The sequence below is a fragment of the Stegostoma tigrinum genome, chromosome 14, assembly GCF_030684315.1.
Source record: "Stegostoma tigrinum isolate sSteTig4 chromosome 14, sSteTig4.hap1, whole genome shotgun sequence".
NCBI classification, from domain to species: Eukaryota; Metazoa; Chordata; class Chondrichthyes; order Orectolobiformes; family Stegostomatidae; genus Stegostoma; species Stegostoma tigrinum.
Window position 1 is genome coordinate 75,875,321 of NC_081367.1, and position 17,716 is coordinate 75,893,036.

At 42.1% G+C, this 17,716-nt stretch overlaps 1 protein-coding gene across 1 annotated transcript; it reads right to left on the minus strand.

Annotated features, from left to right (window-relative positions):
• Positions 1–3,182: 3,182 nt before the first annotated feature.
• On the minus strand, positions 3,183–16,346 carry mrpl44 (mitochondrial ribosomal protein L44). The gene is made up of 4 exons (XM_048541577.1): positions 16,141–16,346; positions 9,796–10,264; positions 7,442–7,620; positions 3,183–3,465 (listed from the first exon to the last, which is right to left on the minus strand). Exons 1-4 carry the CDS (start codon positions 16,332–16,334, stop codon positions 3,297–3,299), a joined length of 1,011 nt encoding a protein of 336 aa, XP_048397534.1. The 5' UTR covers positions 16,335–16,346; the 3' UTR covers positions 3,183–3,296.
• Positions 16,347–17,716: the final 1,370 nt, after the last annotated feature.

Genomic DNA, 17,716 nt, shown 5'->3' on the forward strand with positions numbered 1-17,716 from the left:
TTAATTCCACACTATATACATTTTAAGCATGCCAGTGGATGTGAACATAGTTGGTACACACCTTGCTCTCTTGCCTTTGTTATACTTACAAGTTCTCTTTTACCTTCCTATGTTACTTGGGGAAATCACCCCTAATCATATTACCTTCCACTAAAGAAAAAATCAGATCCTACAGGATTAGAATCAAAGTTATTGAGCAGAAAAAATAAGTTGGTGCAAATCAACAACAAGGAATAGGTAGAGGCTGGCAGTAAATAGCGATCATATGTGATTGAAATTGCTACTTTTTAATGACCAATGTGATTCCCTGCAGAGAAGTGTCTTTAACATCAAATCAATACCTCTATAGTTTGGAATCCAAGGGTAATAGCTTTCATTCAGTTTTTATGTATTTCAAAACACCAGACTCAAATTTGAACGGGAACTCAATGTCTTTCTGCAGTATCAGATTTGCATATAATATTAAAGGGTGTCAATAAAATAAATAAAAGTTATCAGCATGACTATGTCAAAGATGCAACAAAGGAATTCTCTCTCACACTAAGGCTCCAGAAGAGTGGAAAATGAAATGGATACTGATTCCAGATCAATGCTGAAAGCAGTATTTAAAAATAAAAATCAGATGAACTGGAGTAGGTTATTCAACTCATTAAGTTTGTCCTGCTATTCAATGAGATTATGACTTATGTGGCCCAATTCCTTTAACACTCTTGGCTGACAAATGTTTTAAGTCTGAAATTAACAACTGATCCACCACCAACTGCCTTTGTGGAAGTGAGTTAAACTACCATATCTGTACATGTAGACTTTCCAAACTTCAATCTTGAAAGATCTAGTCTAGCTTTCCCAACCAGTAGATTTGCTGCATATATAAATCTTTAAAATTTTGATTGAAGCAATTCCTTTATTTTTCTCAATTTGAGAAATACAACCCTCACTTTTGTAATCGTTTTAATGCTTGGCATCCAGATACAATTCTGGTAAATCTGTCACACCCCCTCGAAAGTCAGAAGAATCCTTTCTAGGATTTGAGCCCAGAAGTGAATAGATTCATCCAGATGAGGTCTAAAAGCTTTGTGTAAATATTGAGGAACAATTTTTTCGTTTGCCTTTCAATATTCAAATCAAAGGATGTCATTCTATTTGTTTCAGAGGTAGCAGGAACTGCACATGCTGGAAAATCTGAAATAACAAGGTGCAGAGGTGCGTGAACACAGCAGGCCAAGCAGCAGAGGAGCAGGCAAGCTGACGTTTCAGGACTAGACCTTTTTTCTGAAGGAGGGTCTAGGCCCAAAACATCAGCCTTCCTGCTCCTCTGATGCTGCGTGGCCTGCTGTGTTCATCCAGCTCTACATTTTGTTACGTCATTCTATTTGCTGTTTTGATTATTTTCTGCACTTGTCCATGACATTTTAGTGATTTGTGTAAATTAATACAAATTCCTTTCTACAGTTTCTAAAATTTGACCATTTATGAAATATTCAGATCTATCAATTTTTTTAAAAATCTGAAATAGATGACTTCGCACTTATCTATACTCAAATATTGTTTATCACAGTTTTGCTCATCACTCACTGGATGACTGGTTGAGATTTCAATCAATATTCCTGCAAAGCTGCGTTCTGGAGAGGTGGTACTGGAGACATCATTCAGAAGTTGTACCATTAAAAGATGAGCATCTGCAGGTGTGGAAGAAAATTTAAAGGCACTGAAAGTAACCAGACTATGCTTAATAAAATACAAATTAGATGGAGTGGTGGCTGTGTTTTGGCCTCAATACGAATGTCAATTGTCACAACTTGCCAAATATCCATTTGTTATTCTTCTCTATCTCCTGCCATTCAGCGTCATAGTCTGAAAATGGTCTTGAAAGCTGCTAACTTTAAATATTAATCGAATGCATTTATAGTGCATTTAAATCTGAAATCATGGCATTATAACAGCTCAAAACTTTTTCTGCATTGTATTGCCAGGTAAGTTCTGAGCATTCTTTGTTTCAATTAGTGTCATAGAATTATACAACACAGAAACAGACCTTCTGTCCAACTCATCCATGCCGACCAGATATCTTTTATAAAGCTAATCCCATTTGCCAACATTTGGCCATAGCCCTCTAAACCCTTCCTATTCATTTATCCATCTAGATGCCTTTTAAATGCTGTATTTGTACCAGCCTCCATCACTTCCTCTGGCAGCTCATTCCATACGTGCACCATGCTCTGCTTGAAAACATTGCCCCTTAGATCTCTACTAAATCTTTCCACTCTCATCTTTAACCTATGTCCTCTAGTTTTGAGCTCCCACACCCCAGGGAAAAAAATCTTGTCTAATTACCCTATCAATGCCCTTCATGATTTGACAAAACCTCTATAAGGTCATCCCTCAGCCTCCAATACTCCAGGAAAAATAGCCCCAGTCTATTCAGCCACTCCTTATGGCTCAAATTAATTTAGGAATAATTCTGAAAAAATTACAGGTCAATCTGATGAAATATTCCTGCACCAACTTTTCCACTTGGATCACCGAGAAAGCACGATAAAAAAACTGTCCAACTGAAATGACATTTGCATTTAGAAACTGCTTTGAATTTTAGTCAGTGCAAGCCAATTGGAATAAAAACCAAAAGAACTGCAGATGCTGTAAATCAGGAACAAAAACAAAGTGGCTGGAGAAGCTGGTCTAGGCCCGAAACGTCAGCCTTCCTGCTCCTATGATGCTGCTTGGCCTGCTGTGTTCATCCAGCTCTACACCTTATCTCAGATTCTCCAACATCTGCAGTTCCTATTATCTCTGGCTGAAGAAGCCCAGCTCCACCACCCTTTAGGCAAATAAGTTTCCTATAATCTGCTTTATTTCTTGATGACTCATATTTATGGGCTCCAGTTCTAGTCTCTCACTTCCCTAATTCTCTCTGCCCTGTTCAAGAAGCCCTGATCTATTCTCATTAAAATCTTTTTTAACCCTAAACACCTCTATTAAGTTACACTTCAATAATCTCTTTTGAGGAAAAAAAAATCACCTGGTTCCTTCCGTCATGATAAGCATAACATCATAGCTCTGGTATCATTGTAGCTTCTAAACATCCTCTCCAGTACATCTATATCCTTTTCATAACTTGACAACCAGAACTGTACACATCGGATACAAAGCCCCAAATAATTTTTGCAATAAATACTGAAAACTGATTTTGAATGTTTTTATTACAGCTATGTAAATATTCATCACTTTGCAATGGTTAACGTCCTATAACCAGGACTAATACTTGATGACAAGTCAGATGGGATGAGGCCAGAACATTAATTGCTCAGTGCTTTAGCTGCCGTGGGTTGCTTTGTGGGATTTGAATAATCCCAAGGTCGTCTGTTTTCTGTATAGCCATAAATTTTACGCAGTGCTACTCGTGCTGCCTCCTCTTCTGCTGACAGCACGGTTTCACCAGGTCCTTCTGCGATTAGTTGCTTATCACTGAAACAAGACATTGAATATCAGTTAATCCCAGCATTTCCAGGTCAGTACTGCTTCATTTTTGTTATAAATGAATGATAGATGCTATTACTGATAGAAAACCAAGTATAACTTAAATCGATGAGTTACTTGTCGCTTGCAACATGTACAATGCAGAGTTCATGAGGTAACTATTTCATAAACCATTCAAAACCATTCATCCTACACAGCCAATTGGAAGAAAAAACAACTAACAGTTTAGGGAAGTTGAGCAAAACTTAAAATAAAAACTCATGCCTGCAAATTGAAAGTCCAATAGACAACTTTGGATAAAACTTTTATTTGTGCAAAATAAATGACAATTCTGGAAATATTTAATACAAACAACTGGACTGAATGACCCAAAAGAGACTTTTCCTCTTAAGTATTCATGTATTTTTAGGAGTTAATCACTTTTCTCCACTCTATTTTAACTAAATAAAACTGCTGCACTCTCATATCCAAAGTATTTGATTCCATTGCAGGCACTCCTCTCACCGCCATTCATCAACTCTTCTCTTTCTCCCATTTCAATTGTACCATATAACAACTATGCACAGACAAAATACCACAAGAAATCACTGAGGTAACAAGTTGTAGAGCTGGATGAACACAGCAAGCCAAGCAGCATCAGAGGAGGAGGAAGGCTGATGTTTCGGGCCTAGACTCCTCTTCATTTTCTGCATTTTCCATTCTCCATTTTCCGAAGGGTCTAGGCCCGAAACATCAGCATTCCTGCTCCTCTGATGCTGTCTGGCCTGCTGCGTTCATCCAGCTCTACAACTTTGTTATCTCAGTTTCTCCAGCATCTGCAGTTCCTGCTATCTCTAAAACAAGAAATCACTGCATTGATCAAGGCAGTACTAACATATCAATGGCTTCTAGCTGTTTCATTTAAAAATGATGTTCTCTATTGCAATATTTGGAGTTAAGCATTTCACAGATTGAGGTTGGTTGGCTCGCCGAGCTGGTTTCTTGTTCACGTCAGCCTACGACAACTGCTCACCCAAACTAAAGACCCTCTCCCCGCCATGGACAGGACCAATGTCATCTACAAGATCCCCTGCAGAGACTGTGAGAAAGACTACGTTGGACAAACAGGAAGGAAACTAACAACAAGAGTACATGAACACCAAATGGCTACAAAAAGACATGACCAATACTCACTCATCTCAATCCACATGGACAAAGATAACCACCATTTTGACCAGGACAACACCAAGATCCTGGGATAGGCTAGGCAGAGACAGGCATGAGAACTCCTAGAAGCCTGGCACTCAACAAAACATGCTATAAATAAACATATTGAACTCTACCCCACATACATTCACTACGAAGGAAAACCGGAAGTGAGGCAATCCATCTTAATGGATCCCGGAGTTTAAAAACCAGGTGGGAGAACACACAACCACTTCTTTGAAGGCTGCACCGAGGATGTTACCAGCAAGGTAACAAAACGTCTGCGAAACAAGAAACCAGCTCGGCGAGCCAACCAACCTCGACACCCACAGTCCAAGCTACAAATCTACTCTAAAACCTTATATTTCACAGATTCACAATTTTCAGCTCCACTCATAACTTCCCTGTATGGGAAACAACCCATGCTAGACAACTGCAGCTTTTAGTATCTGACAAGTGACAGGTACAGATCTCCAGATTCTCAATGACACCAATCAACTTATTTTGGCCACTGGTGAATGTATGGACCATCCACAAGATGATGATAAGCTAACAGCAACATACCAGAAAGTTGTTGGAAAAGCTCAGCAGATCTGGCAGCATCTGTGAAAAAAATGTTAATGTTTTGGATTGGGTGTTCCTCCTTCAGCACTGATGATAGCCAGGAAAATGTTGGTTTATATGCAGAAGATAGGTGGAGGGAGGAGATAAGGAATAAGCAATAGGTAGAGATAGAACCCAAAGCGATAGAAAAGCATAACAAGGTGTAGAACTGGATGTACACAGCAGGCCAAGCAGCATCAGAGGAGCAGGAAGGCTGACGTTTCGGGCCCAGACTCTTCTTCAGAAAATCTTCTGAAGAATTTTCTGAAATTTTCTTAAGAAGGGTCTGGGCCTGAAACGTCAGCACGTGTTCGGATGAGGCCAACTTCGACAAGGCAGCCTCGGAAATGTCCACTTTCTTCCTGGAGCTAGGATTCTCCAACCGACCTCCCGCACTTCTGCCCTCACCCCTCTCTTCACTCCCACAAAAGCAATAGAGTTCCCCTTGTCTTTACCCACCATTCCACCAGCATCCACATCCAGAGGATCAACAGGTGCCCATTTCCGTCATCTCCAGCAAGATGCTGCCACCAGAAATATATTCCCCTCCCCTCCCTTGTCCACCTTCTGCAGGGACCATTCCCTCTGGGACACCCCGGTCCACTCTTCCTTCACTCCCAACGTCACCCTGCAGCACATTCTCCTGCAACCAAAGGTGTAACACCTGCCCATTTACATCTTCTGTGCCCGGTATCCAAGAGCCCAAACGGATCTTCCAGGTGAAGCAGCACTTTATCTGCACTTCCCATAATCTAGTCTCCTACATTTGCTGCTCATAATGTGGTCTCCTCTACATTGGGGAAACAAAATGTAGATTGGGTGACCACTTAGCAGAACATCTACCTTCTGCCTGCAAAAAAGACCAAGTTTCCAGTTGCATTTTAACACACCACCCTGTTCCTTGGCCAACATCTCTGTCCCAGGCTTGCTGCAATGATCCAGCAAAGCTCAGCGCAAGTTGGAAGAACGACATCTCATTTTCCACTCCGAAAACCCTCCAAACACAACATCAAGTTCAATAATTTTAGCACCTAAATTCTCCCATGTCCTAGCCCCACAACCCACACACCAGGCCTTGTTATCACATAGCCTGCCATTACACACTACCTATTGTTAGTCACTAACAGTCCCCATTAACAGCTATTCACCCTCACAGCCAGATAGTTGTCAACTTCTTTGTCTATCCAATTGCTCTTCTCTCCCTTTGGGTTCTATCCCTACCCATCGTTTAGCCCTTACCCCCTCCCCACGACCCTACCTTCTGCGTATAAACCAATATTTTTCTAACTACGATCAGTTCTAAGGAAGGGTCACCAGATCCAAAGCGTTAATTCTGATTTCTCTCCACAGGTGCTGGCAGACCTGCTGAGCTTTTACAGCAACTTCTGTTTTTGTTTTTGATTTACAGCGTCTGCAGTTCTTTTGGTTTTTAGTCAACATTACCAGGTCATTCCAAAAGGCCGATTACATAAAAGGCTAAGTAATATATCATCCTAATGGGTATATATTACTGTTTCTTTATTACCCTGTAGAACCCCATCAACACCAGGACTAAAAAACTATTAACATAGGACCTGCAATAATTTCATGAAGACATGTCTCTATCAGGTAGCTCTTGTATATACAAAATTAGTGTTTTAAGCATGAGCCATCTTTAAATGGAGCATTTCTTAACATTAATGCTGCTGCTTGTACAAATATTTTCACTGCCTATTCTTGAAGTGGTTCAGCAATCCCAAACATACTTCCCAACACATCACAGCAAATAGGCAAATCATGCCCATTGCCACCTCCTTTTCAGATATAAAATTCACAATAGCCACCTGCTCATCCAACCAGCAACCCTCCCCACCATTTAAGACCTGTAGCCATTAAATTGTCTTTCTATCCAACAACTCTCAAGACTGGCTTTCAATAATCAAGCATACCATCAACACTGCTTTCTATTGTTCCAAACAGTCAGCTTCTCTCTTCCACTCCCGGTAAAAAGTTTTAAATTTCATTTCTGAGATCTAAAGTTTCACAGTCTGCAGTACATTTATATGATGAGCAAGAGGAAACATTTGAAACGTAATATGAAATTGTATATTTTTACAGCAATTCTTTCCATATTTATTAACCGTAGAGTTTAAGTTACAGCCATTCCACAGCATGTTGACCAACATTTGTCACGTACCTGTACAGTCCAACAAAATACACAGGTAGCACAGTGCTTGCTCCAGACTGCCTCGTCAGCCTGGACTCAGGAAGAGACATCTTCCTATTCTTCAGCTCTTCGACCAATAATCCCATTGGATTAATTACAGGCCACATTTCAAACAGGTCTTTACCAATAAGTTGAGTAATTAAGAAGTCCTATAAATTAGAAAACACATTACACCATAAAGTCAAATTTTCTATTCAGAAGTGAAGGCAGGAGTAAACATTTCATGAACTGTTAATAGATTGTTACAAATCCACAAAACCTTTGAATCACGAGATGCAGTAAAGAGAGACAGCAGGTAACACCATGTTAATAATACAAGTAATCAAACATAGCATCCACTGTTACACAGTCACTTTTAGACTTGGATCAAATCATACAAAACTGCAGGAACACACTGATGCAACCGCAGCAGGCATAGCCTAGAGTTATACTGGAATTCTGCCAATTCAAATGAAAACCTTCATGTGGTAAACTTCAATTTTTTTTAAGCTGGCTAATTGAGCCTACATATGCACAGGTGCCACGGGACGGTGAAGCAGCTTTGCTCTGAAGATGCAAAAAAAATTGTACTCAATGTCCAAGGCAAAGTCAGGCCCAACTCAGAATTTACACTGCAACATCTTAGCGTTGGTGTGAAGTCAAAAGCATTTGATACTAACCCCCAGTTGAATTTTAATAATGAAGTAAAATACAATGATGTGCACAAATACTCGAATCTGAACATAAGAAATAATCAGAAACTGGGCTCCAAGAACCCCGCAAACATCTCCCAACTCCTCTCATGACTGGACTAGCAGATTCTATATCTGATTTCCTCAGGGTCACGACCTCCACCTGAACAGTGGACAATGCAAATGCATCTTACTCAAAACTTGTGCCTGACCAAGGAGATTTTAGTTCTTTCACCTTGTGCAAAATTTAAAATTCAAGCAATATTATTTGACGTTCCATACTGTTCTTATACATGCTTTTTTTTAAAACATGAGAAGATTCTGCTAATTTTCTCTGTGTAAATATTCTACGATGTGGTTGCTAAGTGCTCCCCAGTACTTTGACTGTTTTATCTTGTATTTGACTGCAGTGCATCTTTATAAGACCCGCTGTACAAGAGGGGTAGTTTTTCTGTCACCTCAATCCACTAGGCTGCCATTGCAAAAGAAAATGAACTCAGTGAAACTATGAGTTAGTCAGATGTAGGGGATATGAGTGTTTTGAGGTTAAAGCACATTGTTAGGACAAAACAGATGTGGTTTTACTCTATGTCTGGGTTTGTTCTATATGAAGTAGGGGAATTTTGATGCTGGTTGATAAAAGAATAAGAACATTTCATTTCTCGTCAGTGACTCCTCTCACCTCATAAATCACAAGCATTTTCCAAGGATGTTAGATAAAGAATGGGATGTTAAGTATTCAATTCTTGGCAAATTTCCATTGAGATCCACTATACTCATTCTTTTGTTTTGTGTAAAAATGCTTCAGTAAAGCACGAGCAATTTTGCTTAACATCCCTTCTAATCACACAATTTGCCAGTGGGTATTTTGTCTTGAGGTCGTTGTGTTTTCATCTTTCATACATGCTGGCTCTATAACTAGAGACAAACTCTACGTAGTTTCTGACATAAATCCATTTCCTCATTGTTCCAAGCTCCTCTTTTAAGCCCCATCTCTTTGACCATATTTTTGTTTCTCCTTCTAGTTGTATTTTTTTTGGGTGTCAGAATTATCAAGCTCAGGAGGAGGCCATTCAGACCATTATATTTAAACTGGCTGTTTGAAAGAATTTTTCTGAAGAAGGATCTAGGCCTGAAACGTCAGTCTTCCTGCTCCTCTGATACTGCTTGGCCTGCTGTGTTCATCCAGCTCTACACCTTGTTGTCTCTGTTTGGAAGAACTGTCCATTTAGTCTCAATCCCTTCCATGTGGTGCTACAATTTTTCTCTTTCACAAACATACATCCAATTCCATTTTTAAAGGGAGGATTAAAACTGCTTCCACCATCCTTTTAGAAATTGCATTCCAAATCAATAAAAAAATTCCTATCAACCCCAATTACCTCAAATCTCAGATCTCTCAGGTACCAATCTTTCTGCAGGTGTCATTGTTAATATTTGGTTGATTATGCTTGAGAGAAACATCTGAGGTCATTTCTCTATGTTGAAGCTATTACATAAATTGTATGAATGCAACTTGTTGTTTCTGCTCTCACAACTCGTAAATGTGCTTGAACCTTAGGCAGTTGTCACTGTACTTAGTATAGTTCCTTGTTATTATTTACACATGCAATGTAATCTGCTACCCACACCATTACTACCCCAGTATCTTACCCTAACAAATATGGTAGCTCTTTCAGGTCCACTGGTCTCAAGCAAAGCCCCAATGACAGCAAAGAATGTCTTTCGTAATATTTCTTGTGGCACTGGAAACTCTGCACTCAGTGTCAAGTCTTCCACAGCTAAATTCCTGGCCACGCTGCACACAGTCAGTGAACCTGTGAGGTGACTAGTAAGTGCCTTAACACCATCAGCAGGTAAGTTTGGATAGGTACTATGGAAACAGTCTTGGAGGTATGTATTTGTTAACAATAAACCTTTCTCAAATAACTGATGGTTGTCTTTAAGATTTAACGTGATCTCCTCTCTTTCCAGTCTAAGCTCCCGGCGGCGTGCTTCCTCAGATGTGATGTAACAGGGATTGACGAATGCTGTTTTTAGAAGATCCAGGTTGAAATTCTCATTAAGACGATGACTAAAGGCCTCAACTTCAGCATGATAGTCCCAGTTAGGTTGCTCCGAACTGAAATTCAACAAAATATTTTAAAATCAGCTCACAGCAACAAAATTTGCTTTCCCCCTTCCAGTTCAACCATATAGTTATTGAAGCTTGTATCAAAAACATTTATCAATCTGATATACTGCACTTCTATCACATACTAGAATCCAGTGTGGAGACTTTTAGATAGTGCTCACATGGGATCCGTTTTAGGCTCAGCTCCTGCTAACATCTTTGTTAGTTACCACAGGAAGTGTGCCTTTGGTGGAAAGACCATTTACGTCAAGAGTCTTTGCATACTTCTGCAATGCAGATGTCACACTCGCACTATTTCAATCTGCAGAAAAAGAACTTTATTACATAGCTCAATAAAAAACAAATTTATTCTGGAGTTTAACTGTCACTTACTGAAAGCCTTCATTCACTAGTCAATATAGACATTGGGATTCCCACAGGCCCAGTGCTACAAGATCAATCTTATTGATAATTTCATATGGCCCAAATCACCAGCTTACTACACAAGCTTGACACTGAGAAAATGCACTCTAAAGCTGTCCTGTGTGATAATGGATACCCTGATAAAATCATCACTTGTATATCATAAAACCTCATGAAAAGGCCTACATCTATCACTGAGTGGTGTTAAGTCAGTCTCAGGTTAGCCTGGAAGGGGAAGGTATTTCAAACACTAACAACAGGTGAAACTAGCTATTTCATTTTACCACCATTCTACGAATCTAAGAGTGTTTTTCTATGAACAGGATGAAGCTGTCTAGTGAAGAGGACATCTTGCCAAACACACAATTAAATAGCATGATATCAGAGTGCCTGTGTTATGCCAGGTACTGAGGTTGTTGAGGCTGGTTGGCTCACTGAGCTGGTTTTTTGTTTTGCAGGTGTTTCATTACTGTGCTTGGTAACATCCTCAGGTGTAGCCTCTGATGAACTGTGTGTTTTCCTGTCTGGTTTTTAAACTCTGGGGTCTGTTGAGAAGGATTGCCTCACTTCCGGTTTCCCTTCATAGTGGAATGTATATGAGATCAAGTTCAATGTGTTTATTAATAGACTGCTTCGTGGAGTGCCAGGCTTCTAGGAATTCTCGTGCCTGTCTCTGCCTAGCCTGTCCCAGGATCTTGGTGTTGTCCCAGTTGAATTGGTTGTTCTCTTGTCCATGTGGATTGAGATGAGTGAGTATTGGTTGTGTCTTTTTGTAGCCAGTTGGTGTTCACGTACTCTTGTTGTGAGTTTCCTTCCTGTTTGTCCAATGTGGTGTTTCTCGCAGTCTCTGCAGGGGATCTTGTAGATGACGTTGGTCCAGTCCATGGTGGGGAGTGGGTCTTTAGTTCGGGTGAGCAGTTGTCGTAGAGTGGCACACAGGCCCACATCAACCCTGATGCCCAGCAGTCATAGGAGTCTTGTGGTGGGTTCCGACATGATCCTGATATAAGGTAGTGTGATGTGTATGTCGGGGCATGTAGTCTCTTTCTGATGCTGTTTGTGTAGGCATCTTCCCACTCAATTCTTTGCATATTCATTACGATGGATGTAGATGTAAAGTAGATGCCAGGACTGTATCAAAGAACACACCCCACTGACCAGAAACTGAACTGGTCATACAAATGCTGGGCTACAGGAGCAGGTCAGAGGCCAGGAAATCTGCAACATGTAACTCACTTCCTGACTCCCCAAAGTCTGTCTACCACTGACAAGACACAAATCAGGAGCATGATGCAATACTCCCCACTTGCCTGGATGAGTGCAACTGCAAGAACACTCAAGAAGCCTGACACTTTTTAGAACACTCGATTGGCACCATATGCACAAATATTCAGTTCTTCCACCACTGACATTCAGAAGTAGCAGTGTATACCACTGCAAAGAGCACTGCCGAAATTCACTAGGATCCACAGACAGCACTTTCCAAACCCATGACCACTACCATCTAGAAAGAAATGATGTGGAAGTGCCGGTGTTGGACCGGGGTGGACAAGGTCTGAAGTCACACGACACCAGGTTACAGTCCAACAGGCTTATAGGTAGTTCTACTACAACAAGTTTTCTTAACAAAGTGGCTGTAATGTGATTGATGAATACTGGACACTGTTTGGAACAAAATGAACTTTCTGCTGTATAGGTATAGCACTTTCCCTATAACGTGATTTTCAATGGCCATTTTCTTTAGTGCGAGGTCATGCAAGAACGCAACTAACTGCATTTGAAATCACAAGCTTTCCTGGCGCTAATCCTTCATCAGGTGATCAGTGCTCCAAAAGCTTGTGATTTCAAATATAACTTGGCGTTGTGTGACTTATGACTTTATCTAGAAAGAAAAAGGAGGCAGAGATAGTAGGAACTGCAGATGCTGGAGAATTTGAGATAACAAGGTGTGAGCTAGATGAACACACCACGCCAAGCAGCAGAGGAGCAGGAAAGCTGATGTTTCGGGCCTAGGCCCTTCTTCTGAAATCACTTCTTCTGTGGGGTACATTTTTCGTGATTCTATCTGGAAGACGGAACGGGATGGCAGAACCGATGCTGCCAGTTGGTGGGTTTAAAAAAAACTCAATTTTTTTCTCAAATAGAGAAGTGGTTAGACCTAAGGTTTTAACGAGGTCTCTAGTAGAAGAGTGATTGGCCCTAGTGAATCATTTTATTCATATGTGTGATATAGGCATTGCTGGCTTTGCCAGCATTTATTGCCCATCCCTAGTAGCCCTTGAGAAAGTGGTGGTGAGCTGCTTTCTTGAACTCCTGCAGTCCTTGTGCTGTAGGTCATCCCACAATAGATTATGGGGTGTGTTCTAAGGTTTTGACCCATCAAAACTGCAAGACCAAGTATATATTTCCAAGTCTGAACTGAAAGTGGCTCGCATGCGGTCTATAGCACTGTTGTTTAGGCACTGGAGGTGCATATCCAGACACCAGGATGAATGGCACAAGCTAGGAATGTCACCTGCCAATACCTACCCCTTCTCTGAGACACATCATTCATCTCGATTTCACATTCTCTCGAACAAATCAAGATGGATCTAAGGTCTGCGGTCCTGCCACATTAATGGATGAGCCCAATATATTGTACATCCAATACGAAACATCAACCTGAATCATTTCAGTGGATAAGTAATCTCAGCCTCCTCCAGTGATCCCTAGCATCACAGATGCCAGTTTTCAGTCAAATCAATTCACTCGACGTGATATCATGAAACGGTTGGAGGCATTGGATAGTGAAAAGGCTATGGGTCTTGACAATAGTCTGGCAATAGTACTAAAGACTTGTGCTCCAGAACTAGGTAAGCTGTTCTGCACTAGTTACAACATTGGCATTTACCTGACAATGTGGAAAATTGCCCAGGTATCTCCTGTATGCAAAATGTAGGATAATTCCAACCCAGCCAACTACTGCTCCATCAGTCTACTGTTGATCATTAGTAAAGTGATGGAACGTGTCATCAACAGTGCTATGAAGCAGCATCTGCTAAGTGACGCCCAGCTTGGGATCCATGAGGGCCAGTCAGCTCCCGACCTCATTACAGACATGGTTCAAATATGGACAAAAGAGCTGAATTCCAGAGGTGAGGTGAAAGTGACAACTCTTGACATCAAGGCTGCATTTGACTGAGTGTGGCATCAAGGAGCCCTGGCAAAACTGGAATCAGTGGGTATCAAGGGTCAAACTCTCAGTTGGTTGCAGATATACTTATCTCAGCTCCAGAACATCTCTGCAGGAGTTCCTCAGCATAGTGTCTTAGGCCTAACCATCTTCAGCTGCTTCAATGACCTTTCCTTTATCACAAGGCCGGAAGTGGGAATGTTTGCCAATGACTGCACAATGTTCAGCACCATTCATGACTCCTCAGATACCGAAGCAATCCGTGTTCAAATGCAACAAGATCCAGATAATCCAGGCTTGGGCTGACACGTAACAAGTAACATTCATGCTACACAAATCCCAGGCAATGACCATCTCCAATAAGACATAATATAACGACTTCTCATTGACATTCAAAGGCGTTACCATCTCTGAATCCCCCACCGTCAACATCGTAGGGGATACCATCGACCTCAAAGCCTGTCCACCATCTACAGGGCACAAGTCAGGAGAGCGACGAAATACTCCCCAATTGTCTGGATGGGTGCAGCTCCAACAACACTCAGGAATATTGACACTATCCAAGGCAAAGCAATCCACTTGACTGGCACCACATCCACAAACATCCATCCATACCGATGCTCAGTAACTGCAGGGTCTATCAACAAGATGTATTGCAGAAATTACAGAAGATCCTTAGACAGCACGTACCAAGCCCACAACCATTTCAATCCAGACGTCAAGGTCAAGTGATACATGGGAACACCACCACTACATTCCTGATTTCAACTACTCACTACGCAATGAAGTTTTTCCATATACCAATTTTGCTTCTGTCACCAGTTATTCAGATTTGTGCCCTCTTCATTCCAATCCTTTCAAGGGTGGGAAAGGTTTCTCTCCATTGATTCTCCAGACCCTAGTGATTTGGACTACCTCTATTAAATCTTCTCTGCACCTATTATTTTCTGAAGAAAACCATCCTACCTAGTCCAATCTCTCTTTATAACTTAAGTTCCTCATCCCAGAAACCATTATTGGGAAACAAAAACAAGAACAAAAACAAAGTTGCTGGAAAAGCTCAGCAGGTCTGGCAGCATCTGTGAGGAAAAAACATTATTGGGAAATTCCTGTTTAACAAAGGAACAGAGAACAGAAGCAGATGTAGGCCATACCTTGAGTTTTTCTGCCTTTCAATGTGATCGTGGCTAATCATCCAACTCAGTACCCTGTAATCCCTTCAACTCCAAGAACTTTATCTAACACCTTCTCAAAAACATTCAAGGTTTGGCTTTAACCATTTTCTGTGACAGAGAATTCCACAGCTCACCACTCTCTGGGTCAAGAAACTTCTCATCTCAGTCCTAAATGGCCTACCCCATATCGTTAGACTGCAACCCCATGGTTATGGACTCCCTGAGCACCAGGAACATCCTTCCTGCATCCACCCAGTCCAGTTGCCTTAGAATTTTATAGGTTTCTATGAGATCCTTCCTCACCCTTCTCAACTTCAGCGGTTATAGTGCTAACCAAGCTAATCTCTTTTCTCACATCAGTACTGCCATCCCAGAAATCAGCCTGGTAAACCATTATTGCATTCCCTCCATAGCCAGAACTTACTTCCTCAGATGAGACCAAATCTGCACACAATATGCCAGGAATGATCTCATGAAAGCATTGTATAATTGCAGTAAGACATCCCAGTTCCTCCACTTAAATCCTCTCCTTCACATTCTCTGTGGTACCCAGTACTGAACAGAATACTCCAACAGAGGCAACCTCCCATCATATGCAAGTTCCACATAACCTCCTTGTTTTACTATGTTATAATGCTGTTAATAAAGCCAAAGATGTGTTCTATTAAGCTCAATCTGTTCTTCCATCTTTAACAACTTATGCAAACATAAATACAGATTTCTGCTCTTGTACACCCTTTAAGATTTATACTGTTCATTATACAGTGTGTCTTCACATTCTATCTACCAAAATAAGCCACTTCTCAACCTTCTACATTAAACTTCATCTGCTTCCAATTTATGACTTCCACCAAGAAACACTTGTTAACGATCAGATATAAGTCCAAGAACACAGGAATAGGAGTAGGCCATTCAGCCCCTCAAACATGTTCCCCCGTTCAACAAGAACACGGCTTGTCTGTGGTCTAACGCTATAATTGCAAGATTCTATAATAATCTTGTATATTAAATGCAAAACAAGAAAGACAACATTCGCCCTCTTTTCACCCAAAGCATCATCTACACTGGGGTAATGAAGGGCCTGAGGCCAACGGCCTATGCACACTGATACACACCGGGGTTTAGGCGGCGGAGGCCCTTCAAGTTTCTTCTTTCTTTCCATTAATAACATGTAAGATTTCATCCATCGTTTCTTCTCCCTGGTTTGTACGAATGAGATAGTCTCATTGAGGGGAAACCGCTGTCCGAACGGATTGACAAGGCGACGACACAACACCAACGCAGCCATCACAGTAGCCAGGTTGCGCATGCGGGTCGGACACATGCCTCCCCGCCCAAAATCACAAAACTGCGCCTGCGCACCGGAGTTCCCTTCCCCGCACCCGTCCCCACTCAATAAACCGCGCCTGCGCTGTGCCCAGCCAAGGCCAGAGAAAGCGCTCAGGGATAGTAAGAGATAACAAGGTGTAGGGCTGGACGATCACATCAGGCCGAGCGGGAAAGCTGACGTTTCGTGTGCGTATAGTACAGGTGAGTGTAGGTAGGCAGTGGTGGGGATTGGTCAGTGAGGTGGGAGGAGCGGATAGGTGGGAGAGAATCGTTTCCACTCCCCCTCCCATTCTTTAGATGACATGTCCATCATGGGCCTCCTGCAGTGCCACAATGATGCCACCCGAAGGTTGCAGGAACAGCAACTCATATTCCGCTTGGGAACCCTGCAGCCCAATGGTATCAATGTGGACTTCACCAGCTTCAAAATCTCCCCTTCCCCCACTGCATCCCTAAACCAGCCCAGTTCGTCCCCTCCCCCCACTGCATCCCTAAACCAGCCCAGCTCTTCTCCCCCCACCCACTGCATCCCAAAACCAGTCCAATCTGTCTCTGCCTCCCTAACCGGTTCTTCCTCTCACCCATCCCTTCCTCCCACCCCAAGCCACACCCCCATCTACGTACTAACCTCATCCCACCTCCTTGACCTGTCCGTCTTCCCAGGACTGACCTATCCCCTCCCTACCTCCCCACCTATATACTCCTCAACTGGCTCCATCCCCGTCCCTTTAAGTTGTCTGTCTCCTCTCCACTGTCTTCTCCTCTATCCATCCTTGATCCACCTGCCCCCTCTCTCCCTATTCATTCCTGTTCCCTCTCCCCATCCCCCTCTCTGATGAAGGGTCTAGGCCTGAAACGTCAGCTTTTGTGCTCCTGAGATGCTGCTTGGCCTACTGTGTTCATCCAGCTCCACACTTTGTTAATAAAGTGTGAAGCTGGTACCACTCCACACTTCGTTATCTCGGATTCTCCAGCATCTGCAGTTCCCATTATCTCTGATGGGTGGGAGAGAACATGGACAGGTTAAGGAGGCGGGTTTAAAATTGTATCAGAGATAGCAGGAACTGCAGATGCTGGAGAACCTGAAGCAACAAGGTGTGGAGCTGGATGAACACAGCAGGCCAAGCAGCATCAGAGGAACAGGAAGGCTGACATTTCAGACCTAGAACCTTTGGAAGCCCAGAGTGGACATGTCTTCCATCCAAGGAGTGGGAGGGAGAGTTGAAGTGGTTCACGACTGGGAGGTGCAGTCGTTTGTTGCAAACTGAGCGTAGGTGTTCCACAAAGTGGTCTGCAAGCCTCCGCTTGCTTTTTCCCACATAGAGGAGGCCACATTGGGATCAGCAGATATGATACATTAGC